The 27,845-nt window shown below is 42.5% G+C and overlaps 1 protein-coding gene across 1 annotated transcript in view; it reads right to left on the reverse strand.

Moving 5' to 3' along the window:
• The window catches only part of LOC132152622 (uncharacterized), a 254,545-nt gene extending 238,152 nt beyond the window's left edge, over positions 1-16,393 (reverse strand). The window contains exon 1 of the mRNA XM_059561384.1: positions 15,716-16,393. Coding sequence (XP_059417367.1) covers positions 15,719-16,369 — 651 coding nt within the window. The 5' untranslated portion in view covers positions 16,370-16,393 and the 3' untranslated portion in view covers positions 15,716-15,718. The remainder of the gene's footprint in view (positions 1-15,715) is intronic.
• Positions 16,394-27,845: the final 11,452 nt, after the last annotated feature.

Below are 27,845 nucleotides of genomic sequence, written 5' to 3' on the forward strand. Positions count from 1 at the left end.
TATCAGTAAGATGTCATCCCTTCTATTTGCCGCAATAATTTACCATTGCCTTAATTATTGCTGTTTACATTCCTCCGAATGCTAACATCACAACAGCTTTGGGCCACTTGCTAACTGCCATTAGTAAACAACAGCGGGCCCATCCAGATGGAGTTTTTGTAATAGCAGGTGCTTTTAACAGAGCAAGTCATAATATTGTCCTATCGAAATTTCACCAGTATGTGCAGTGTCCAACTAGAGGAGAAAAACACACTGGACCGTGTCTACAGTAACATCAAGCATGGATATAAGGCATTACCTCCCCCCCATCTATGACTGTCTGACCACATTTCATTGTTTCTGATTCCAGCATATAGATCAATTATCAACAGGGTGAAACCAACTATTAAAACAATACAAATGTGGCCAGAAGGTGAGTCTGAGCAGCTGTGGGACTGCTTCAATTGCACTGACTGGACTGTATTTGTAGATGAAAATATTGATACTTACACATCCTCTGTGCTGTTTTATATAAAATGCTGCATTGATAATGTGACCACATCAAAAAGGATTAGCATGTTTCCAAATAGCAAGCCGTGGATGACTAAAAATGTTAAATTCCTGATGAAGGCCCGGAATTCTGCTTTCTGTTCTGGAAACATCAGCAATACAATGCAGCCAGGGCAAACCTGAAGAATGGTTTTAAGGATGCTAAGGCAGCCTATAAGCAGAAAATCGAGAACCACTTCAGCAACTCTGACCCCCGTCAAGCATGGCAGAGGATTTGTCACATTACTAGGCTTAATAACACTAGCAGTCCGACTAACAGCAGTGCCCTACAAGCGGAGCAGCTCAACAAGTACTTCGGATGCTTTGAAGTGGAGAGGATTGAGACTACTATCGAACCAGTTTCTGCCACCAACAGCCAGGAACTCATCATCCAACCTACTGAAGTGATACACACTCTCCGCAAAATCATCATACGGAAAGTGGCTGGTCCAGATGGCATCCCAGGGCGAGTCCTCAGGGACTGTGCCGCAGAGCTGGGTGAGGTATTTACAAATATCTTTAACCTTTCTCTGTTGCAGTGCATTGTTCCAACATGCCTGAAGACATCTACAATAGTGCCAGTACCAAAGCATGCTACCATAACATCCCTCAATGATTATAGGCCCATTGCACTGACACCTGTAATCACGAAATGTCTGGAGTCTGGTCCTGCATTACATCAAGGCTGCTCTTCCACATACTCAGGACCCTCACCAGTATGTATATAGGGCCAACAGGTTGACAGATGATGCCATCTCCACTGCCTTCCACACTGTACTGTGCCACCTGGAACATCAAGGAATGTATGCATGACTGCTGTTTGTGGTCTACAGTTCTACATTTAATACCATCATACCTAGCAGACCGTTTTCCAAGATGTCTGACCTAGGCATACAATAAAACATCTGCCTGTGGATTAAAGACTTCTTAACACAGCGGCCACAGTCAGTACGGATGGGCTCACATTACTCCTCAAATCTGACACTCAGCACAGGAGTCCCACAAGGCTGTGTGCTGAGTCCATTTCTCTACTCAATTAAATTAATTTCATGTTTATTTCTATATAGGGCTGGGTACCGAACTTCGATGCCTTTATGGTATCGAACGAAAAACTTTGATACTATGAGTATCGAAAAAATATTTATTTTTCGGTGCCAAATTTTGGTTCCAAAAGCCAAGCAGCGTTTTTTTTTTTTTTTTGCCAAGCGGCTGTGTCTGTGTGAGCTGTAGCATAGCCTACGTGCATGTAAGAACCTAAATTCCCCGTGATTGGTTGTCCACCACCACGTGACGGGGACGATTTCTGAAGATACTCGCAGTTTTTCTCAAAACGTTTTCGTTTTACAATGCCAAAGAGGTCTAAAGAGTATTGGTATTGGTATTGGTTACCGTGTTATCTGGTGACCAACTTCCTGGTTTAGGTCTCCGCTGCAGATGTGCTGGAACGACGGCAGCAGATTTGGCGATTCTGAAAGCACCAACTGACGTGATATTAAGTGTCTAATAAACGCAGACATGCTCATCGCATGACTCTGATATTCTTGTAACGTTTACAACATATTAGTATGATCGCCCGTTTCGCGGCTGAAGTAAGTAGGATAAACAAAAAAATGAAAATAAAATATGTCTGTGTTCGTGCGGATTTCGAACACGCACTAAAAGACAGCAGTCACGAACCACTGAGCTACCGATCTACACTGAATCAGCTCCAGGTCTCTGGATTTAAGACAGGACTCTCGGCGTCACATCGTACAGCTGTTTAATCATGGAAATGTGACAGTGTTAACTTGTGACCTGTGTTTACCTATTATGAAAATAAACCATAGCAGAACAATGACTACATTTTATGGTTCATGATGTTAAAGAACATTTCATGACTTCTCAGACAACTGTACATTTGTGGCTACTGTGGGTTAATTATAAACTAAAGAAAATGTACCATGTATTTACTATGGTAAATATGAGTTAACGATAGCGTTTATAATTAACCCACAGTAGCCACAAATGTACAGTTGTCTGAGAAGTCATGAAATGTTCTTTAACCCACAAATGCAGTTTGATTTTGCACTAAAAAGTTTTTTTTTACATTCCTTTGCATTTTAGTTGGTTCAATTTTAGCCTGTACACAATATCATTTGTTTATTTATTTATAATATGTTCATGTTGTGGTTTTTGTAAATGTTGGCCAAGTTAGGATTGATACCAATCCTGAGTGTCTTCTGGCACACCCATATCCAAAAAGCACAACCAGTTGTATTAATAATGTTCTCCTGAATGTGAAGTGTTACCAGAATTTGTTTTAATTAAGGTGAAAAATAAAAGTTTTGTGTTTAATGTATTTGTGTTGATGTTGAAATGAATTTTAAAACATATGATATCGAAAAAAGTATCGTTAGGAACCGGTATCGAAACTGAGGTATCGAATTTTGCACCGGATCGAAAGATTTTGAACAATACCCAGCCCTATTTGTATAGCGCTTTTTACGATACATATCATTGCAAAGCAACTTTACAGAAAATTACGTTTCTACGATATGTAGTAGTGTAACGATAGGACACAGGAGACGAGAGATCCAAGAGCAGTGTGTTTATTGGGTAATCCAAAAATCAATATCCAAAACAAGCAGGGGGTCAAAACCATGAAAGCAGTCCAGAAACAAAACGAACATGAAACTAGAAACTACAAGGGAACGCGAGGAAACTGGGTGATGGAAAATAAGGACTCCATGACACAGACAGAAAACAGACCATTTAAATAGACAGGATAATGACTATGAAGGTAAAGACACCTGAGTGCAATTAACAGTTGTGCAATTACCGTGATGAAGGGACAAGGCTTTGTGGGAAATGTAGTGCCTGCGGTGAGGTGCCTATGGGGAAGTTTGACCACTAGTGGACACCCAGGGAAACACAGACCAGACACCGTGACATTACCCCCTCCTCTACGGAGCAGCTACCAGATGCTCCACCCGAACACAAGAACAAACCAAGGAACACAGAGACCAGGAGGGAGGTGGACCGGCGGAGGACCAGGGGGAGGGACGGAGGGCCAGGCAACAGAGGGAAACAGAGACAGGAAGTGCAAAAAACAAAAAGAAGGAGACCAGGAGGGAGGTGGACCAGCGGAGGACCAGGGGGAGGAACGGAGGGCCAGGTAATAGAGGGAAACAGAGACAGGAAGTGCCAAAAACAAAAACAAGGAAACCAGGAGGCAGGAGGACCGGCGGAGGACAAGGGGGAGGGACGGAGGGCCAGGTCCACAGAAGGAAACAGAGAGAAACCAAAAAAAAAAAAAAAACACAAGAAACAAAAAACACAAAACACAAGACCAGGAGGGAACAGAAAGATCGGGACCCAGGGCCGAGCCGACAGTGCAAATATCCCGGGTGGATCAGGTGGAACTGGAGCCATGTGGTCGAGACAGAAGCCCAGCAGGGCGGCGCCGAAGACCACCACATCCGTGCGGTCGAGACTGAAGCCCACCAGGGTGGCGCAGAAGACCACCACAGCCATGCGTTCGAGACCGAAGCCCACCAGGGCGGCACAGAAGACCACCACAGCCGTGCCGTTGAGACCGAAGCCCACCAGGGCGGTGCAGAAGACCACCACAGCCATGCGGTCGTAACCGAAACCCACCAGGGCGGCGCAGAAGACCACCACAGCCATGCGATAGAGAACGAAACCCACCAGGGCAGCGCAGAAGACCACCACAGCCATGCGGTCAAAACAGAAGCCCACCAGGGTGGCGCAGAAGACCACCACATCCGTGCGGTCGAGACAGAAGCCCACCAGGGCGGCGCAGAAGTCCACCACAGTCGTGCGGTCGAGACATAAGCCCACCAGGGCGGCTCAGAAGACCACCACAGCCGTGCAGTCAGGACAGGAGCCCACCAGGGCGGCGCCGAAGACCACCACAGTGGGATCGATGACACAGGAGAACAAGTCTGGTTAGGCAAGTCTGAAACAGAGTACATGAACAGGTTAAGGGTGGCCTCCGTGGCCACGACAGGATAAGTCTAGCGCTCAGGGAGTTAGGCTGAGATGTGACTAGGCTCTGGAAGTTCCGCAGAGACAAGGAGAGGCCCCGGTAGTTCAGCAGAGACGTGGAGAGGCTCTGGTAGTTCAGCAGAGACATGGAGAGGCTCTGGTAGTTCAGCAGAGACGTGGAGAGGCTCTGGTAGTTCAGCAGAGACGTGGAGAGGCTCTGGTAGTTCAGCAGAGACGTGGAGAGGCTCTGGTAGATCCGTGGTATTTGACTGGATTCAGGAAGATCAATGGTGACTTGACTCTGCTCAAGAAGATCACTGGTGACCTGACTTTGCTCATGAAGATCATTGGTGACCTGACTTTGCTCATGAAGATCATTGGTGACCTGACTTTGCTCATGAAGATCATTGGTGACTTGACTTTGCTCATTAAGATCAATGGTGACTTGACTTTGCTCATGAAGAACACTGGTGACTTGACTTTGCCCATGAAGATCAACGGTGACTTGACTTGACTCCTGAGGTCTAACTGTGGTAGTGCTTAACTTATGAGTGTGAACGGTGACCTGACCCGACTCTGGAGTGTGAACGGTGACCTGACCCGACTCTGGAGTGTGAACGGTGACCTGACCCGACTCTGGAGTGTGAACGGTGACCTGACCCGACTCTGGAGTGTGAACGGTGACCTGACCCGACTCTGGAGTGTGAACGGTGACCTGACCCGACTCTGGAGTGTGAACGGTGACCTGTCCCGACTCTGGAGTGTGAACGGTGACCTGTCCCGACTCTGGAGTGTGAACGGTGACCTGTCCCGACTCTGGAGTGTGAACGGTGACCTGTCCTGACTCTGGAGTGTGAACGGTGACCTGGCCGGCGGCCATCTTGTGCAGTGGCTCTGGGTCGGCGGCCATCTTGTGCAGTGGCGCTGGGCCAGCGGCCAACTTGTGCTGTGGCGCTGGGCTGGTGACCACCTTGTGCTGTGGCGCTGGGCTGGCGGCCATATTGTGCAGTGGTGCTGGGCTGGCGGGCCTCCTGTCTGTAGACCCCGGTCTAGAGTCAGCCATCCCACCGGGAGAGACAGGTGTGGCTGGGGTATCCCACTGAGACCGATGTTGTAGGTACAGTGTGAACCCCCAAAAATCAAATGCCTCCAGCTCATTCATTTCCCTCTCCGGGACGGGGTTGTCTAAACAGACATTAAAAAAGTCTTTCAAGGCCTTCAGTAACGATAGGACACAGGAGACGAGAAATCCAAGAGCAGTGTGTTTATTGGGTAATCCAAAAATCAATATCCAAAACAAGCAGGGGGTCAAAACCATGAAAGCAGTCCAGAAACAAACATGAAACAAGAAACTACAAGGGCATGCGAGGAAATTGGGTGACGGAAAATAAGGACTCCATGACACAGACAGAAAACAGACCGGTTTAAATAGACAGGATAATTACTACAAAGGTGAAGACACCTGAGTGCAATTAACAGGTGAGCAATACCATGATGAAGGGACAAGGCTTTGTGGGAAATGTAGTACCTGCGGTGAGGTGCCTATGGGTAAGTGAGACCACTAGTGGACACCCAGGGTAACACAGACCTGACACCGTGACAAGTAGTAGCTTATATGTGGTGATGTGCAAATGACAGGAATTTTCAGAAAAATCTATACAAGAATAGTCAACCAGACGATGAACACTATTAACAGCAATTATAATGTGATTGCATAGTAAGTAGCAATATTTGTTAGTTATTATTTATTATTATTATTTGTTTCAGGGTTAGCATCATCTGAGGTCCTCTGAGGGGTTGGCATCATCTCTTCTCAGGTGTTCTGGATCCATACTGGAGCTTGTCTAAATCCCTTGTGTAAATCCCGTGCCAAAACAGAGAAACAAATAGAGACATAATTAGCATAGCTGCTGTTCCAACAAAGTAAAATTAATTAGTTTAACCCAAGCTAAAGAATAATAATTCACATTTGATCAGATCCAACTGCAGTCACAAATTATGAGATGCATTATTCAAATGCTTGGCCGAAAGAGATGTGTTAGATTTAAACAGAGAGAGTGTGTCTGAACCCCAAACATTATCAGGAAGGCTATTCCAGAGTTTGGGAGCCAAATGCGAAAATGCCTCTTACTGAAAATGATGTCTATAATGATGAATAGCTATAAAGTGTCCACTTGCTGTGCCTCTGGTTCTTATTCCACTCTTTTGTTTTAAAACTAGTTGACAGAATATTTCTGGTGCAAGGTTGTTCAGACACTTAAAAATTAGTTTTAGAAATGAATAATTTACAAACTGTCAAGACTCAAAACATTATGCTGGGGTAATATGATCATATTTTCTTGACCTGGTAAGGACTCTAGCCGCTGCATTTTGACTGTGGAGGAAGTAACAGTACATCCCTCTAGTTTCAAATTGCAGTCTACTAGATTCTGTGTACTCTTGTTTGTGCCAATAAGTAATATCTCTGTCTTATCCGAATTTAATAGGATAAAAGACACAACTTTTTCTAAAATAGACATAAATGGAAGATTTGAAATGAGCCTATAATTTGCCAGTTCACTATATCTAGTTGTGGTTTTTTAATAAGAGGCTTGATAACCTCCAGCTTGAATGGTTTTGGGACATGACATAAAGATAAGATAAAGATGAGTTAATAATGTTGAGAAGCTGTTCTTCTGCTACAGGTAACAACTCTTTCAGTAATTTAGTGGGTACAGGATCTAATAAACATTTTGTTGGTTTAGATACAGTGATAAGTTTATTTAGCTCTTCCTGTTCTATAGTTGTAAAGGGCTGCAGTTTATCTTTGGGTGCAATGGATGAAACTGAAGTAGCCTATTAGACACTGTAGAATCCACATTTGTTATTGAAATTCTGATGTTATCTATTTTATAAGTGAACAAATTCATAAAGTCATTACTATTAAATGTTGATGGAATATTAGCATCATGTGGCGTCTGGCTATTCGTTAATCTAGCCACTGTGCTAAATAAAAACCTTGGATTGTTTTGGTTATTTTCAATGAGTTTGCGGATATGATTGGCCCTTGACAGTTTTTAGGGCCTGTCTATAGCTGGACATAATGTTTTTACACGCAATTCTAAAAACTTCCAAGTTAGTTTTCTCTCCATTTGCGCTCAAGTCTACGAGTTTCTTTCTTGGGAGAGTGAGTATTACTGTAATACCATGGCACAATATGTTTTCCTCTAACCTTTTTCAATTTGATGGGGGCAACAGCTTCTAATGTATTACGGGGAAGTCGTGGCCTAATGGTTAGAGAGTCGGACTCCCAATCGAAAGGTTGTGAGTTCGAGTCCCGGGCTGGCAGGAATTGTGGGTGGGGGAGTGCATGTACAGTTCTCTCTCCACCTTCAATACCACGACTTAGGTGCCCTTGAGCAAGGCATCGAACCCCCAACTGCTCCCCGGGCGCTGCAGCATAAATGGCTGCCCACTGCTCCGGGTGTGTGCTCACAGTGTGTGTGTGTGTGTGTGTTCACTGCTCTGTGTGTGTGCATTTCGGATGGGTTAAATGCAGAGCATAAATTCTGAGTATGGGTCACCATACTTGGCTGAATGTCACTTCACAGATAAAATAGTGACCATGTTGCCAGTCATTTCGTCTAGTTCATGTGTATTTATGGGTACACATAGCAGTTGAGATAAATCAGGCAGGTTATTTGCAAATTTGTATCTGTAAATCTGTATCCTGTTTTCTGGGTAACATTGAGAATATCACTATATATTGTTGCAACACCTCTGCCACGACCAGTCTGACTGGGCTCATGCCAGTAGTTTAGTGGAATAGACTCATTTAGACCAATATAATCATTTGGTTTTAGCCAGGTTTCAGTCAAGCAGAGTACATCAAAACTATTATCTGTGATCATTTCATTTACAATAACTACTTTGGGTGTGAGTGATCTAATGTTTATGAGCTCAAACTTTAAAAATGTTTTTTTTTTTTTCATTTATTTTACATTTTCCTGGTTTAATCATCATAAGACTTTTTCTAGATTCTACATAAAATTTATATTTTGACCTCACTATTCCTGGAACAGAAAAAGTCTTAATAGATTGTACAAAGCAAGTACTTTTATAATCTAAGCGGGTAGAACAAAAGTCATCATAATAGTTATTTGAGAATTGGCTTACTAGTCATATGGAGCAAAGTGTCCTGGAGATGTTGTCAGAGAGGAGTTCCGTTCCGACTCTGCTGGGGTGCAGGCCATCAGCGCGAAAAAGCCTAGGACGCTCCCAGAAAAGATTCAAATTATTAACAAATATCAGTATCTGTCTCTTTACACCATGACAATAACCATTCATTTAAAGCAACAAGTCTACTGAACCTTTCTGACCTCTGACCTCTGACGTAGACAGTGGTCCTGACACGATGATTGTAGCATCGCAGGCGTCGTGCTGTGAACTGTCTCGATCAGACTCCTGAAGTCGCTCTTTAGTGTTTCCATCTGCGTATCTGTGGGTATCTGCGCAAAAACATAGAGAACACGAGCACCAGGGAAACAGTGAGTGTGCACTTTACCTTCGGCTAATGTAGCACGGATGTGTCGGACGATGGACTCTCCGACAATCACAACATCGCGTTACATCTCACAGAGGGGAGCGAGCGGTTCCGGGTGGAGATCTTGAAGACCAGAGAGGGAGAAAGCAGCTCGAACATGTCCTCACCTGCACTCAAAGGTAGACATACATCCGCCATTAAAGCAAGTAACAGTGAGTAAAGCAATGGTAATGTGTGTGAATAGATTCAATTCAATTCAATTCAAGTTTATTTGTATAGCGCTTTTTACAATACAAATCGTTACAAAGCAACTTTACAGAAAATTATGTTTCTACAATATTTAGTAGTAGCTAGAAGTTTGTGCACGTTTGACAGGATTTTAGAAAAATAAAAATAATAATAATAATACAAGACGTAGTCAGCTAGATGATGAACTATCAATATTTTTAATTAATAGTAATTATATGATGCAGTCACACATGTAGCAATAATTGTTAGTTCTGTTTGTTGATTCAAGGTTAGGATCATCTGGGGTCCTCTGAGGGTCAGCATCATCTCTTCTCAGGTGTTCTGGATCCAGACTGGAGCTTGTGTAAATCCTAGTTACCATGGGATGTAACTCCCGTGGCAAAACATAGAAACAAAATAGAGACATCATTAGCATAGCTGCTGATCCAACAAAGTAAAATTAGTTTAACCCAAGCTAAAGAATAAAAATGCAGATGCAACTACACTCACAATTTAAGAGATACATTATTCGAATGCTTGGCGAAAGAGATGCGTTTTTAATCTAGATTTAAACAGAGAGAGTGTGTCTGAACCCCGAACATTATCAGGAAGGCTATTCCAGAGTTTGGGAGCCAAATGTGAAAAGGCTCTACCTCCTTTAGTGGATTTTGCTATCCTAGGAACTACGAAAAGTCCAGCGTTTTGTGACCTTAGGGTGCTTGATGGGTTGTAGCGTGGTAGAAGGCTAGTTAGGTACGCAGGAGCTAAACCATTTAGGGCCTTATAGGTAAGTAATGATAATTTGTAACTGATACGGAACTTAATAGGTAGCCAGTGCAGAGACTGTAAAATTGGGGTAATATGATCATATTTTCTTGACCTGGTAAGGACTCTAGCTGCTGCATTTTGGACTACCTGTAGCTTGTTTATTGACGAAGCAGGACAACCACCTAGAAGTGCATTACAATAGTCCAGTCTAGAGGTCATGAAAGCATGAACTAGCTTTTCTGCATCAGAAACAGATAACATGTTTCGTAGCTTGGCAATGTTTCTAAGATGGAAGAATGCGGTTTTTGTAACATTGGAAATATGATTTTCAAAAGACAAATTGCTGTCCAATATAACACCCAGATTTCTGACTGTAGAGGAAATAACAGTACATCCGTCTAGTTGCAGATTGTAATCTACAAGATTCTGTGTGGTGTTTTTTGGTCCAATAATTAATATCTCTGTCTTATCCGAATTTAATTGGAGAAAATTATTTGTCATCCAATCTTTTACATTTTTAACACACTCTGTTAGCTTAGATAATTGGGAAGTTTCATCTGGTCTTGTTGAGATATATAGCTGAGTATCATCAGCATAACAGTGGAAGCTAATTCCGTATTTTCTAATAATATTACCAAGGGGCTACATGTATATTGAAAATAGAAGGGGACCTAGGACGGATCCTTGTGGCACTCCATACTTTACTGATGACAAATGAGATGACACCCCATTTAAGTAAACAAAATGGTAGCGATCGGACAGGTAGGATCTAAACCATCTTAGAGCCTGCCCTTATATACCTGTATAGTTTTGTAATCGATCTATGAGTATGTCATGATCTATGGTGTCGAACGCAGCACTAAGATCAAGTAAGACTAGAAATGAGATGCAGCCTTGATCTGACGCAAGAAGCAGGTCATTTGTAATTTTAACAAGTGCAGTTTCTGTGCTATGGTGGGGCCTAAAACCTGACTGAAATTCTTCATACAGATCATTTTTATGCAGGAAGGTGCTCATTTGAGCAGACACAACTTTTTCTAAAATTTTAGACATAAATGGAAGATTTGAAATAGGCCTATAATTTGCCAGTACACTAGGATCTAGTTTTGGTTTCTTAATAAGAGGCTTGATAACCGCCAGCTTGAATGGTTTTGGGACGTGACCTAAAGATAACGACGAGTTAATGATATTGAGAAGCGGTTCTTCGGCTACAGGTAACAGCTCTTTTAGTAATTTAGTGGGTACAGGATCTAATAAACATGTTGTTGGTTTAGATACAGTGATAAGTTTATTTAGCTCTTCCTGTCCTATATTTGTAAAGCACTGCAGTTTATCTTTGGGTGCGATGGATGAAACTGAAGTGTTAGACGCTGTAGAATCTACATTCGATATTGTATTTCTAATGTTATCTATTTTATCAGTGAAGAAATTCATAAAGTCATTACTATTTAACGTTGGTGGAATATTTGAATCAGGTGGCGTCTGGTAATTTGTTAATTTAGCCACTGTGCTAAATAAAAACCTTGGATTGTTTTGGTTATTTTCAATGAGTTTGTGGATATGCTCTGCCCTAGCAGTTTTTAGAGCCTGTCTATACCTGGACATACTGTTTTTCCATGCAATTTTAAAAACTTCCAAGTTAGTTTTTCTCCATTTGCGTTCAAGACTACGAGTTACTTTCTTGAGAGAGTGAGTATTACTGTTATACCATGGCACAGTACGTTTTTCTCTAACCTTTTTCAATTTGATGGGGGCAACAGCTTCTAATGTATTAGAGAAAATAGTGCCCATGTTGTCAGTAATTTCGTCTAATTCATGTGTATTTTTGGGTACAAATAGCAGTTGAGATAGATCAGGCAGGTTATTTGCGAATCTGTCTTTGGTGGCTGGAACAATAGTTCTGCCCAGACGGTAACGCTGAGACATATAGTTAATATCAGTTATACGCAGCATGCACGATACAAGGAAATGGTCTGTAATATCATCACTTTGGGGTACAATATCTATAGCAGTAAGATCGATTTCATGCGATATAATTAGATCTAGTGTATGATTAAAACGATGAGTGGGCCCGGTGACATTTTGCTTGACTCCAAAGGAGTTTATTAGGTCAGTAAACGCAAGTCCTAATGTATCATTTGCATTATCAACGTGAATATTAAAATCTCCCATGATTAGCGCCTTATCAACTGTAACTAGAAGGTCTGAGAGGAAATCTGCAAATTCTTTTAGGAATTCTGTATACGGCCCTGGTGGTTTATACACAGTAGCCAGAGCAAGAGATACATTAGATTTCTTTTGCATGTCTGACAGTGTAACATTTAGCAGAAGTATTTCAAAAGAGTTAAACCTGTATCCTGTTTTCTGGGTAACATTGAGAATATCACTATATATTGTTGCAACACCTCCTCCACGACCAGTCTGACGGGGCTCATGCTTATAACAGTAGTTCGGTGGAGTAGACTCATTTAGACCAAACGGTGGTGTACAGATGTAACTGTGTTAAAGAAGACGTGCTGCTCAAATCTCGAAACGCTCTTCATTAACTGCAAGCCGTTCTATTCGCCGCGGGAGTTTCATTCGTTCATTCTGGTTAGTGTTTACATCCCTCCTCAAGCGCACGTGAGCTCAGCTTTACAGAAACTCGCTAGGCAGATCACAGAGACAGAACAACAACACCCAGACTCTGTTTTAATCATTCTTGGGGACTTTAATAAAGCCAATCTCTCCCGTGAACTGCCAAAATACAGACAGCATGTTACTTGTCCCACAAGAGACAGTAATATATTGGATCACTGTTACACAACAATAAAGGATGCATTTCACTCTGTTCCACGAGCAGCTTTGGGACGTTCTGATCACCTTCTGGTTCATCTTATACCGACCTACAGGCAGAAACTAAAATCAGCTAAACCTGTATTAAGGACTGTAAAAAGATGGACTAATGAAGCAGAGCAGGATTTACAATCTTGTTTTGACCTCACTGATTGGAGTGTTTTTGAAGCTGCTGCCACCGATCTGGACGAACTCACAGAGACCGTAACATCATATATCAGTTTCTGTGAGGATATGTGTATTCCTACCAAGACTCAACTAAATTACAACAATGACAAACCGTGGTTCACTGCAAAACTCAGACAGCTCCGTCAGGCCAAAGAAGATGCTTACAAGAAGGGGGACAATGTCTTGTATAAACAGGCTAAATACACACTGGAAAAGGAGATCAAAGTGGCAAAGAGGAATTATTCTGAAAAAATAAGGACTCAGTTCACTTCGAACGACTCCGCATCAGTGTGGAAAAGTCTAAAGAAGATCACCAATTACAAGACACCACCCCCCAGCACTGTGGAAAATCAACGACTGGCAGACGATCTGAACGAGTTTTACTGCAGGTTTGAAAGAACACCCATCACCTGCCCTGAACACCTCCCCACACAACCATTCACACCATTCACAACTCCTGCAACCAACCCTGAATGCCTCTCCAAACAAACGTTCACACCATTCACAGCTCCTGCAACCCATCCTGATCACCTCTCCAATCAACCGCTCTCACCATTCACAACTCCTGCAACCAACCCTGAATGCCTCTCCAAACAACTGTTCACACCACTCACAACTCCTGCAACCCACCCTGAACACCTCTCCAATCAAGCGCTCTCACCATTCACACCTCCTGCATCCCCCTCTCCCCAACACCTGCAATACAGATCAGCGAAGATGCGGTGCGCCAGGTCTTCAGGAAGCAGAAAAGGAAAAAAGCACCAGGCCCAGATTGTGTTACACCAGCCTGTCTGAAATCCTGTGCTGACCAGCTGGCCCCCATCTTCACACAGATCTTCAACAGATCACTGGAGCTGTGCGAAGTCCCTTCATGCTTCAAACGCTCCACCATCATCCCCATCCCCAAGAAACCCAAAATTACAGGACTAAATGACTACAGGCCTGTGGCTCTAACGTCTGTAGTCATGAATTCATTTGAAAAACTGGTGCTGGCCCACCTGAAGGACATCACTGGACCCATGCTAGATCCTCTTCAGTTTGCCTACAGAGCAAACAGGTCTGTGGACGATGCAGTAAACATCGGACTGCATTATGTTCTGCAACACCTAGACAGACCGGGAACCTATGTGAGGATCCTGTTTGTGGACTTCAGCTCTGCCTTCAACACGATCATGCCAAACCTCCTCCTGCCCAAACTAACTCAGCTCTCCGTGCCCACCTCCGTCTGTCAGTGGATCAACAGCTTCCTGACAGACAGGCAGCAGCTAGTGAGACTGGGAAAATACACATCCAGCACCCGTACAACAGCACCGGAGCTCCCCAGGGCTGTGTTCTCTCCCCACTGCTCTTCTCCCTGTACACTAATGACTGCACATCTAAGGACCCCTCTGTCAAGCTCCTGAAGTTTGCAGATGACACCACACTCATCGGCCTCATTCAGGACGGTGACGAGTCTGCTTACAGACAGGAGTTAAAGAGCTGGCTGTCTGGTTCAGTCTCAACAACCTGGAGCTTAACACGCTCAAAACAGTGGAGATGATCGTGGACTTCAGGAGAAACCCCCCTGCACTCCCCCCACTCACCATCATGAACAGCACTGTGACTGCAGTGGAGTCATTCAGGTTCCTGGGCACCACTATCTCTCAGGACCTGAAGTGGGACATTCACATTGACTCCATTGTGAAAAAGGCCCAGCAGAGGTTGTACTTCCTTCGCCAGCTGAGGAAGTTTAACCTGCCACAGGATCTGCTGAAACAGTTCTACTCCACCATCATCGAATCCATCCTCTGCACTTCAGTAACTGTCTGGTTCAGCTCAGCTTCTAAATCTGACCTCAGAAGACTACAGAGGGTAGTCCGGACTGCTGAGCGAATTATCGGTACAACCCTCCCATCTATTCAAGAACTGTACTTATCCAGAGTGAGCAAAAGGGCTGTTAAAATCACTCTGGACCCCTCACATCCAGCACACTCCCTCTTTGAACTGTTGCCATCTGGTCGACGCTACAGAGCACTGAGCGCCAGAACGACCAGACACAGGAACAGTTTCTTCCCTCAGGCAATCCATCTTATGAACAGCTGATAATAACTGTGGGACACACTACACTATTTATATTTATATACACTACACTTTTATCCAACACACATACTTAGCGTACACGTAAATCTTTTGCACATAATATACATGTACATACATGGAACACACTATACTACTTATATTTATATTTATATACACATACACTTATTTATCCAAACACACATACTTAGCGTACAGTTAAAATTTTTCCACATAATATACATGTACATACATAAATGCTCATTTTAATATACCTGCCATACATTGTCAATTTGTATATTGTCAATCCTTACCCACCTATTTGTATTTTTTTGTATTTTTTATTCCTTGTGTTTTTTGTTCTGTCGCTGTTATGTTGCACTGCGGAGCTCTGTCACGAAAACAAATTCCTCGTATGTGTGAACATACCTGGCAATAAAGCTCATTCTGATTCTGATTCTGATTCTAATTACGATAAGATTTTTTTCTAGATCCTACATTATATTTTGACCTAACTATTCGGGGAACCCACACAGTCTTAATAGTTTTTACAGCACAAGTACTTTTATCATTTAAGCGGGTGGAACAAAAGTCATCATAATAGTTATGAGAGAATTGTCTTACTAGTCACATGGAGCGAAGTGTCCTGGAGATGTTGTCAGAGAGCAGCTCCGCTCCGATTCTGCTGGGGTGTAATCCATCAGCGCGAAACAGCCTAGGACGCTCCCAGAAAAGATTCCAGTTATTAACAAATAGCAGTTTCTGTTCTTTACACCATGACAACAACCATTCATTTAAAGCAAAAAGTCTACTGAACCTTTCGTGTCCTCGTCGATACGTGGGTAGTGGTCCAGACACGACGATCGTCGCCGCGGGCGTCATGCTGCGAACCGTCTCGATCAGGCTGCTGAAGTCCCTCTTCAGCGTCTCCGTCTGCCGCAGCGTGGTGTCGTTAACCCCGGCGTGAAGCACGACCGCTCTGGGGCTCTCGTCGACCTTCAGGATCGCGGGTATCTGTGCAGAAACATCGAGAACACGAGCACCAGGCAAACAATGAGTGTGCACTTTACCTTCGGCTAACGTAGCACTTACGTGTCGGACGATGGAGTCTCCGATGATCACAGCGTCGCGTCCTGTCTCGCGGAGGGGAGCGAAGCGGTTCCGGATGGAGATGTCGAAGGCAGGAGGGGGAGAAGTCGTCGCCCGGGACCCGGCTCGCGTCCTCCGCTGTGGATGCACCCAGGGTCCGTGGTGTCCCGGCGTCGCAGTGAAGGACATCTGGGAAGATCGCGTCCTGGGTGCACCGGGCCTGTGCAGAGAAACACACGGAGTAGACGTGGTGGGACTGTTAGCAGATCGCTGTATACTTACCCCGGACTTGTGAGCGTCAGCCCGGGATGATTCCAGCGCGGCTCTCCGCTCTCTCAGCTGTGCCTGCCTCACCTCCAGGTCGCGAATCTGCTTTGCCATGGCCTCGAGCTCGAGCTGCACAGGGTGGAGACATTCATCCGCCATTAAAGCAAGTAACAGTGAGTACAGCAGTGGTAATGTGTGTGAATAGAGTATTAGCAATGTAAGCGCAGTTAGCTGCAACCACGCCGCTGATGCTAACGGGCTAAAAGCTAATAGCGGACCCGGGAGATCAAAATAAAACTAGTGATAGCGAGGCGCTCTGATTGTTTTTGTTGTAGAATACAATAGAGGATATATTCACACGTTATATAAACGGAAACGATGATGTATAAAATTGATTTTTGAGTTAAAAATAGTCAATGAAAAGAATATAGTGACGGAGCTCAAACGCAGTACAGCCGCCAACAACAAACAGGAATAGAGTATTAGCAATGCAGCTACCACGCTGTCAATGCTAACGGGCTATAAGCTAAATAGTGGACCCGGGAAATTAAAATAAAACTAGTGGTAACAAGGCACTATGATTGTTTTTGTTGTAGAATACGATAGAGGATATATTCACACATACGAACAAAAATTATGGTATATAAAATAGATTTTTAAGATAAAAATAGTTGATAAAAAAAAATAATGTGATGGGGCTCAAACGCAATACACATGGCAGCAACAAACAGGAAGTCCTGAAGTGGGTCAGGTACTCTTTGTATCCTAATGATTGTACATGATTGTACACCATGTCATGATACTAATATCATTATCAAATTCGCTGATGATATGACTGTGGTGGGGTTGATCACCAGAGGCAATGAGTATGCCTACAGAAAGGAGGTACAGAAGTTAATGGTGTTGTGTACAGGGAATAATCTGTCTCTAAACATCAAGAAAACAAAAGAACTCATAATTTACTTCAGAAAGAAACAGGATGTTCATACACCATTGTACATTAATGGAGAGAATGTGGAGAGAGTGGACTTCGCATGGAAAATAAACATCATGGCGCTAGTCAAGAAGGCAAAAAGCGACTATACTTTTCAATAATGTTCAGGTAGGGTTTGGTTAGGATTAACCTATCACAGCAGCTTCTTGTGTCATTCTATTCATGTTCTTTTGAGAGTGTACTCACACATGGCATGCTGCTGTGGTATGGAAGCAGCTCTGCAGCTGACAAAAATGCTATGCAGAGAGTCACAAAGACTGCAGAGAACATCAAAAACAAACAGTTAGCTGGGGTGGTGTCTTGTAATTGGTGATCTTCTTTAGACTTTTCCACACTGATGCGGAGTCGTTCGAAGTGAACTGAGTCCTTATTTTTTCAGAATAGACATATTCATTACACCTTGCCTGAAGAAACACACAATATTCTAAAGGATCCACATCATCCCGCCCATCATCTGTTTGAACTGCTACCCTCTGGAAAATGCTATGGGTCCATTAAAACACGTACCACAAGATTCATGAACAGTTTTTATCCAAAAGCTGTTACCCTACTGAACTCTGAGATGAAAAAAACACATTAAAACATAATGACAATAACATCTGTGCACTTTACTTTATATTTATCACTTATTTCTATTTTTCTTTTGCTGCATACTTTGGAAAGTCTATAATTTTGTTGTTTGTAACGTCAGAGGCGTCTTACCTGGGCTAAGAAGAAGTAGAACTGGACTGGTGCCCAGTTTTCCAAATTCCTCTTTCCAGATGACAGCAAGCTTTGTATTAGGTAGTGGTCCTAGAGTCTGGGCAAAGGGCGGAGAAGCTCATTGCCCAAGTTGTTTGAAGTCCAGTGTTAAGTTTCTACAGTCTGTGATGATTTGGGGTGCAAAACCAAAGTCACTGCACCCATTTACCAAGAAATTTTAGAGCTCTTCATGCTTCCTTCTGCTGACCAGCTTTTGAAGATGCTGATTCATTTTCCAGCAGGATTTGGCACCTGCCCACACTGCAAAAAAAAAAAAAAAGTGTGCTTAACTGGCTAGCAAACTCACCAGACCTGAACCCCATAGAGAATCTATGGGGTATTGTCAAGAGGAAAACGAGAAACAAGAGACCAAAAAATGCAGATGAGCTGAAGGCCACTGTCAAAGAAACCTGGGCTTCCATACCACCTCAGCAGTGCCACGCCGAATTGAGGCAGTAATTTAAGCAAAAGGAGCCCCCACCAAGTATTGAGTACATGTACAGTAAATGAACAAACTTTCCAGAAGGCCAACAATTCACTAAACTTTTTTTTTTTTTTTAATTCGTCTTATGAAGTATTCTAATTTGTTGAGACAGTGAATTGGTGGGTTTTTGTTAAATGTGAGCCGAAGTCATCACAGTTAAAAGAACCAAAGACTTAAACAAAGTGTGCACTGAATTTATTTAATACACAAGTTTCAAAATTTGAGATTAATTAAATAAATGAATTTTTCCATGACATTCTACCTGTATATATATATATATATATATATATATATATATATATATATTGTGGCGTTCAAAATTAAAATAATCTTGTCATCTTGTTTTGTTCCTGAATGATCCCTGAATGTGTTTTTGAATGTACGCCCAAAGCCTCTGCAACTAATTCTAAAGGTCTAAAGTCAAGTAATGTACCTATTGCTCTAACTATTTTTAACATTTTATTATGCAGAACACATATTTTCAAGATTTTATTATTATTAGGGCTGTGCAATTAAAGCTGTGCAGCTCCTAGACCAAACATGCTTTTTGGCAATTTAATTTACACATTTAAGCAGATATAGCAAGTTTTATTTTTGTGCTGTAGAAGTAGAAATCTTCTTTCCTGGTATTCCTTCTCTTGTTCCCGTGAATTATGGTGTTCTAGTGTTGGAAGGCCATAGAAGATCACTAAAATGTCAATAGAATACTGAGTTGGAAGGGGAAAGCGCTGCTAATTAGCTCCCATTTAGATTTTATGATTCAGTTCAGTGATAGCCCCACCTGACTCAGACTGCTATAGTTACATATTGTTCTAGCCTGAGGGAACCATAGGAAAATCTGGATTTATTGGTTCTATCATATGAGCATATTTCACTTGCCATTATGGCGTGCCAGAGCTCAGTGATGGTGGATTATTTATTGCAGATAAAATTGGTAGAGCTAGTTGGTGGAAGGATGGCCTGGTGTCTGTTCTTCATTATTAACATTCGCATTTTATGTCAAGATCCAGTCCGGTTCATCTGATGCAATATTGTTCTTTATGCAAAGATACCAGATGTTCTGAGGTGAGTTTTATTCTACTAATCTATTATCCACTAATGTAAAATGGTTATTAAAATTTACATTTCTTGCTCTAATAAAATTAACTGTATTTAAAGTCAATATACAATTAATAAAGACACACATGTATTTGGATTTATATTAAGGTGCCAATTTGCATATTCTGCAAATAGCTTACATTTAAGAAACTATATTGTTTTTGTTTGGTTTATCACTATCATAAAGTGAGTATAATACTCAGCCTTGAGAAACTTGTTTTTTTTTTACTAATCTTTCAAAGCAATTTTAAAATACTGGTACTAAAAACATAGCATCATTTTTTTGGTCTGCAACAACCATAAGCAAATAATCATATACGTTTTGTATGGTGTTTCACATTATGGCTTTTCCGAGATCAAATAGGTATGACATAACCAGTATTTAAAAATGTTCACGTTTTAAACTATTTTTTACTATAGCTTTTATCAGATGTTGTTTCCTTTCTTGTCTTTACATTATGAAGTCAAATTGACCCACATCTTGTGTAGTGGCTTTGTTTATAAAACAGTTTCTATTTAAATTTGTTTTATGAAGGATGGATCAAATTGACTACAAGGAAAGGTAAAAAAAAAATAGTTCTACATCTAAGAACAATGTAATGTGTGCTTCATATGTTTAAAAACATAAGAAAGCCAGAGAATGTTTTCATGATAGTATTTCTCTTCACGTGTGCATGTGGCGGCTCATATTAGAAAGGTTAAAACCTGTTCTGTAATGGATTATTGTGTACTTCAGATGCAGACAGGATTTCTTCCTTAGTATCTCTCTTCACCTTCTCCCTATCTGAAATAGACCGTTGTATTGTTTATGCCTGTTGTGTTTTAGTTGATGTTTATTTACTACATCCCTTAAACCCTTGGATGTTGGTATTTATCCTATTTACACATCAATATTACCTCTCCATGAGGGCCATAAGAGGGCCATTTACGTGCTTGTATGTGCGGGTATTAAATGCGCTCTGTGGCATGTGAGGAGTGCGTTAGGGAATACACTGGGCCCTCGCCTCCTATTACCCAGAATAAAAGTGTCAGCTGACTTAATTACATCCCTGCCTGCCTCTGCCATTTTTCCCCACTGCAGTGTCTGAATGGAGAAATTCTCCATTACTACTGCTTTAGATGGACACGAGGAGTTGCTAGAACTTTAGCAGAAATTCAGATATTTTACATTGAATACTGACAGTGATGAAAAAAATAGTTGACGTTCAGCATGCTGATGTTGCTTCAGTGATTTATATATTATATATTTATATATTTATATATTACTTGTAGAATGATTATGACTGTTGCCTCCTGCATCCTTATACAGTCCGAACACTCTGTCACCAAATATCAGTGCTGTCAGAATGGCTAAGCGTTAAGGGTAACCCACATTCACAGTGGGTTACCCTGTGAGTCTGCAGGGGTCACAGTCAACCAGCCTCTTCTACAGGAAGTGGGGAGCATTGCAGATCAGCTCCTGTTTATTCTGGGCTATGGATCTGTGCTTGTAATATGTTTACATCCTCTCTGACAGTTTCACAGCTTGGAGGAGTGTGTGGGCGATAGACAGTGCTAATTTTTCACACATTCCCAGGCACCCAATACCAACAGCCCAGAGAGACCACAGACTGTCTCCTGGGAAAACAATGGGAGAGTCAGAGGGATGAAGCTTGGGTGAGGATTTATAAGATAGAACAGAAAGCAATTTTTGAGTTTTCAACTTTCCTCATTAAAGCAGACAATAATTACCAAGATGGCCACAGAGTGAACATATGTGGTTCAAATTGGCGCCACTTTTGAAACGCTATTTCACCTGCACACCCCAAACCCTCTTTAGGATAATGGATTCTCACAAAGATGAGGCCTAATGCACTCAGGTGAATTATCTGGATCCTCATTCATTAGTTTTAATGGTTTGATGGTGACAACCATGTTAGCCATAAACACTATTTATGACACGCATTACGCGCAATCCTCACATGCGGCTAAAATTTCTAAGCAAAGCTATGGAACTCTAATTAGAAGAATACGATTCTAATTAGAGGAGTGAGGAGCCATCCAGTGCTGCCCATGACAATCCAACAGCACAATCAAACTCCACTTAACTCAACTCACACTTTAAATGGAAGCTGCTCCCTGCAGCAAATAAACCTCTTCTTTTCATGCCCAATTGATCAAATTGCTCCGGTTAATGCTCTCTTTTTCCCTTTATTCCTCTCTGTTTTTCTTTCTCATCCTGTATCACTTTGTCACTCTTTTGTGTTGAAGTCTGACATTGTATTACAGTTTTTAATTAAAAATCTAGAGGCAGAAAACTTCAAAGTACTTTTTTCAAAGAAAATTCCTTTATCACTACGACGGATATATTCTTATTTCTTGGATCGGCTGTGTTTTCCTCTGGCCAGAGGCTGTTAAAGCATCACTCGGCTCTAGAATGCAACCAGGCACACTGCCAATTACAGGGTGTAAATTTGAATTCTAGAGTGACCTTATGATGGTGATCCTAGCTGTGACCCCACTATAAAGGCTCAGCATGCCCCGGACCTCCCCTCCATGTTACCTCCCGTTTTTCATTTGAGAGATCTTTATAAGGGTGGAAATGAAAGGAAGCAGGTTGTGTGTGAGGTGTCTCTTCCTCTTTGGAGATGCAGACAGGAGCAAGCCTTTGTTTGCTTTGATTCTGTTCGGACTACTCCTGCAGAGCAAGGGTCGGATATTGCACAACATCGTCCTTTGTTTGTAATTGACCCTCAGATCTGGAAGACTATATGGTCATACCACTGTCTTTCTCTCCCTCCCTGTCTTTCCATCGGTTTGTTTCTGACTGCAGAAGAGTTAAACTCAAAAGCTTTGTAGCATAAAATATGTGACATTCTGGTTTTAGAGTCTACTGCAAAACCCTTCGTCTGTCATAGGTCATGGTATGTGTGTCCGATGTGATGTATATAATGTTTTTTTTGTTTTTTTATTATGCATTTTTGTTGACAAATAAAAAAACTTTAAAATTAGGTAAACTGATAATTTTAACTACTAGGTCACATCACAAAAGTAGATTAACTCACTTTTCACAACAATCTCATGATACTATTTACGCTTTATTCCGAAAATCCATGAATTTCTTTTATTTGCCAGGATTCGTGCTGACTTTTCAGAAGTTTCAGTACTGAAGCATATCCAAAATTCTGAGGGGGATTTTTAACCAAATACAAGCACTATCTGTTATTGGCCTAAAACCTCAATGAATCTATGCATATATACCAAACTTATACAGACAGAAGAGCTACAGTAGTTTCAGTCTTTTTTTATATTTCTTTATCGATATTATAATTATTTCCCTTAAGCTTTGACACCCATCTCTTCACAAACACACCAACATGCACACACACACACACACACAGCTTGGTGTCTGAACATGAAGCACACACCTTCTGACAGTGCCTTCAGCCTCGCTGCCCCCGGCAACCTGCTGCCGAGCAATGCCGTGCCAGTTGCTGTACTTTAATTGGTCATTTGGGGAAAACTGAATACAGAGGTGGGACATTCATCAGGAAATTAACCCAGCAATAATCCAGCCTTCCCACAGGAAAGCCACCAGCTGTGGGCAGAGCAGAAAAGATTATGTGATGCTGCAAGAGCTGCACTGGGAGTGGACAGCGGATGTGTGGTGGGATTGAGTGAACATATCCTCTGTGTCCTGTGATAGGCTCTTTGTGGTAGTGCTCCTACTAGAAATCACTGGGGAGGGGGGGGGTATTGGGGAGGATATGGGGGCTGCGGGTGAGTGGTGAGTGGTGGGGGGAACCTGCCAACATAAATGTCAGTGTTAAAAGTGAGTAATAATGACATTTCTGAATAGCTATTCAAACTAGGCTTAATTTAGGGCTAAACAAGGAAATTGAATGAACCGATTATATCAATTTATTTTTGTTTTAGATCATATTTTGTCAAATATTTTGTGAATTTGCTTCTGTGAATATCCCATTTAACAAAAAAAACAAAAAAAATCTTTTTGACCCTGCTATTACAGATCAAAGCAAACATGAATGATTGTCTGAAACTGGAATTATTAACCAAAAGATTCATAAATGCTGGTATTGTTTGGTAATTACAAAGTATTATTATTATTTTTTTATTATTATTAATAATCTTTTTTTATCAAGCTGAGATGCTATACAATGCCACATGTACTCCATCTAAAACTATCTTAAAAAGCATTATGTTTTTTTTTCTTTTTTTTTTGAAGTGGGCATAGATTATTATTATTTTTTTATCTAGATTAATCTCACTGTAATCTTGTAATTAATCTAGATTAATCTAGATTAAAATGGCTCATTTGAATTCTGCCAAAGGCATTCAGAATATGTGTGCTACCCAAATAACATAATGACTAAAAGTAAGTCTTTTAGAACAGTTTTCTCAAGCCAGGTGGTGCATTAGACCAGGGGCTCATCTCCTCTTTCCAAAATGCATCACAAAGTGCTTGAGAAAGCTGTAAACGAATTCAACGTTGCACAAGGTGCAAACAACCTTACGTCTGTGTTCCAGGAGCGTTGCGTCTGCAGCAGTGCAGCGATCGTTCACTTACCGAGTAGCGGACTGCAACGCGTCCTGTGTGAAAGCACATCGAGTCCGTGCTGCTTCTGCACCACACACGTAACGCATACGCACTGCAGAAGGATTATGTGTGAAACAGGCATGCGTCTTGTCAAGGTTTCCATTGGAAAGCTTCTTAAAAAAAAATAAAAAATCCCTGAAGCAAATACGGCGGTTTATCTCCCGATAAGAGTCTCTGTTAACGCAGCACGTTAACACCAATAACGTCCCACCACTACTTTTTTTTACACAAATTCACACCACATGGAGTAATCTGTCAATCAAAGAATTGTCCTACAGAATTAATAGAAAGTGCTCATTAGACTGTTGAATAGGCTGGGGTCAAGGGCAGATAAATCAAATTAATCAAATTTTTTGTTTACAAAATATCAAATCACATCTTTTAATGTATCTGAACATACTGTTAAGATGAAAAGTGATGTAATATATGGGTGATTACACATTTCTGCTGCACATCAATAAATTCTGAACACCTCTCAACCATACACATCTCTATTTTCCCCTCTGCACTTTATATAGACATTGGGTAATTGGCATGCAAAGAGTTGCACATTTAACTTTCTGATTTTAAGGGTCATCAGCATTTTAATACAATTTTAAACAAACATCCAATGTTTTATTTTTTATTTTTTTATGATGCATGTACCAGCGGCTTTTGATGGTCGAAGCAGTCAAGCATGGTTAAAGAGAGGATAGACGACAGCTGCTACCAAGTACCTCTTAATTTCATCTGCTTCACCTGGCTCAGCATAGAAATCATAATGCTATTCAACTGTGAAGGGAAATGATATAGTGTATTTACCCTAACTATTTATAAATAATAAAATGAAGTGCTGTAACTCTGCACAGGCAGGGCTGTGGTGGGACCAACTGAGGGCTTTTGGTCTTGCGCAAGTCTAGGGGGTGGTTATTTGAAAATCAACAGCTGTGTTTTTACATTGCATACTTTTATTTGTTTATATATTTGTTAAATAAAATAAGAGATCAAGACAGGAGGAATTGTTGGGGTAACCACTGGAGAGGTAATCCACTTCGTAGAAATGAGACCAGACAATGAGCTGAGATGAGGTGTGTGGTTTTTTGGCTGGCTTGATGAGGGTGCAGATGAGAGCCTGAGTTTAACAAGGATTTGAGCGAGTTTGGCAAGGGCCAAATTGTGATTGCTAGACATCTGGGACAGAGCATCTCTAAAACTGCAGCTCTTGTGGGGTGTTCCCGGGCTGCAGTGGTCAGTATCTATCAAAAGTGCTCAAGAAGTTGATGCTGGTTCTGATGAAAAGGTGTCAGAATACACAGTGCATCACAGTTTGTTTTGTAGGTTGCTGCATAGCTGCAGACCTGCCAGGGTGCTGACCTGTTGACCACTGAAAGTGCCAACAGTGGGCACGTGAGCATCAGAACTTGACCATGGAGCAATGGTAGAATGGCAGAAGGCCTGGTCAGATGAATCATGTTTTTCATCACGTGGATGGCTGGGTGCGTGGTTCGTCACTTACTTGGGAAACACATGACACCAGGATGCACTATGGGAAGAAGGCAAGCCGGCAGAGGCAGTGTGATGCTTTGGGCAATGTTCTGCTGTGAAACCATGGGTCCTGCCATTCACGTGGATGTTTTTTTTTTTTTTTTTACGTACCACCTACTTAAGCATTGTTGCAGACCATGTACACCCTCAGGTGACAGGTGCAGGTTTCCACTCTGTGCTCGTGGAGTGCGGTGCTGTAGTGATTATCATTCTTCTGGGGTGAAAGTCTGTAAGTGAGCAAACAAACAGGTTGGTTAGTGCATTCTGGAGCTTTGGTGCAACTCCCCATGAAAGCCTCTTCTCTTGGCTTTTATAGCCGGCAGGAACGAGCTTCAGGTGCACCACTCATCACGCACAGGTGTTGTGACTGTTTGATCAGTGTGTGAGCGGCGTTTCCATGGCGACACTGATTTGGAACTGTATAAGTTTATTTATTTACTGCTGGAGCTTCAATATTGTCAGCCTATTTTTCTGCCGGAGATCCTGGATATCTTGTTCTGACAAATGGCATAATGGATTCTATAAAAAAATCAATGGATAAAAAAATTAAAACTGACTGTCCATGCTACAAATCTTATAAAAGGTCGTGGTTGGATCCAGAGATGGGCACTCGAGTTAGTGACTCGGACTCGATTCACACTCAAGTTGCATGTTTATAAACTTCAGACTTGACAGACACACTCTTCTGTCCACGTGTGTTTTGTGTGGCACGCAGCTTATGAGTTTTCTCATTAGCTGCATGTTCTTGTCGTGTTTCGTTCAACCACATGGTTTCTGTTTGTTTTTCTTGCCATGTGCTTGTGCCAGTTCGTTGTTGAATGTTGTCTGTGCTCCTCATGTCCTGCCTCATCCTGCCTTGCCAGTCAAGTTTCAGCCTGTTTTTCCACCACGGTGTAGTTTTTGTTGCTCTTTTGTTTATTTCATCATCAATAAAAGCCCATTCTCTGCAGTACTGAGTCCTTGCCTCATCCCTCATCCCCAACCCTGCCAGTATGAACTGGCCAAAAGATGAATCAGCAGAGATGGGCATCTTCCTCTTTCCATCTCTCACCACCAGTTTGTCCACCCTCCAGTTATTGGACCAGCAGGTCAACTCTCGCTATGTCCGTCAGCAGGGGCTGATGTTAGAGACTTTGACTGTGACTTCCTTATGGAGATGGACCATTTGGACTACAATGAGGCTGTTATCAAGTAGGTTTTTAACATATGCCTCAATCAGCCTCTCAGCATGTGGGAGATGGAGAAGCTTGGATTCTTGGCTTCTGGGACTTTGTCTACTACATCTACCATCGTGGGGAGCCAGAAACCCTACCCCAAGGGAAGTCCCACTCCACTGACTGTCCCCCCTTTTCCACCTCCAGTCAGTGGAAGCCCCAGTCCCCCAGTGACCCATGAACGGAGAACCTTGCTCCCAGAGGCGGTCGAAAATGCCGCAGCTGCACCCCTAGTGGAGGCAGATGATACCGCTGCAGTACCCTTGGAGGTGGCAGGAGAGGCTGCCACCTGCGCTCTGCCTGCTCCCCTCAAGCTTCTTGCTCTGCCGGACCCTCCCAAGCTCCTTGCTCTGCTGGCCCCTCCCAAGCTCCTTGCCCTGATGCTAGCTCTGCCCTGGTTCCCTGCTCCACCCAGGCTCCCTGCTCTGTCGGCTCCACCCAGACTCCTTGCACTGCCGGCTCCACCCAGGCTCCCTGCTTTGCCGGCTCTGCCCAAGCTCCTTGCTCTGCCAGCTCTGCCCTTGAGGGGTGCCCTGCCAGTTTCACCCTGGCTGCCTGCTGGGAATCCTGTTCAGTCAGAGTCTCCTGGGTTCGTCGCCCTGGCTCCGCCCTGGTGATTTGCCGAGAGTTCCTGTTAAGCTAGAGCCTCCCTGGTCTCTCCCTCCAGCTCTACCCTGGCTGTCTGCCAGGGATCCTGTTAAGCTGGGACCTCCCTGGTCTATCCCTCCAGCTCCACCTTGGTGGTC

The sequence above is a fragment of the Carassius carassius genome, chromosome 11, assembly GCF_963082965.1.
Source record: "Carassius carassius chromosome 11, fCarCar2.1, whole genome shotgun sequence".
NCBI classification, from domain to species: domain Eukaryota; kingdom Metazoa; phylum Chordata; class Actinopteri; order Cypriniformes; family Cyprinidae; genus Carassius; species Carassius carassius.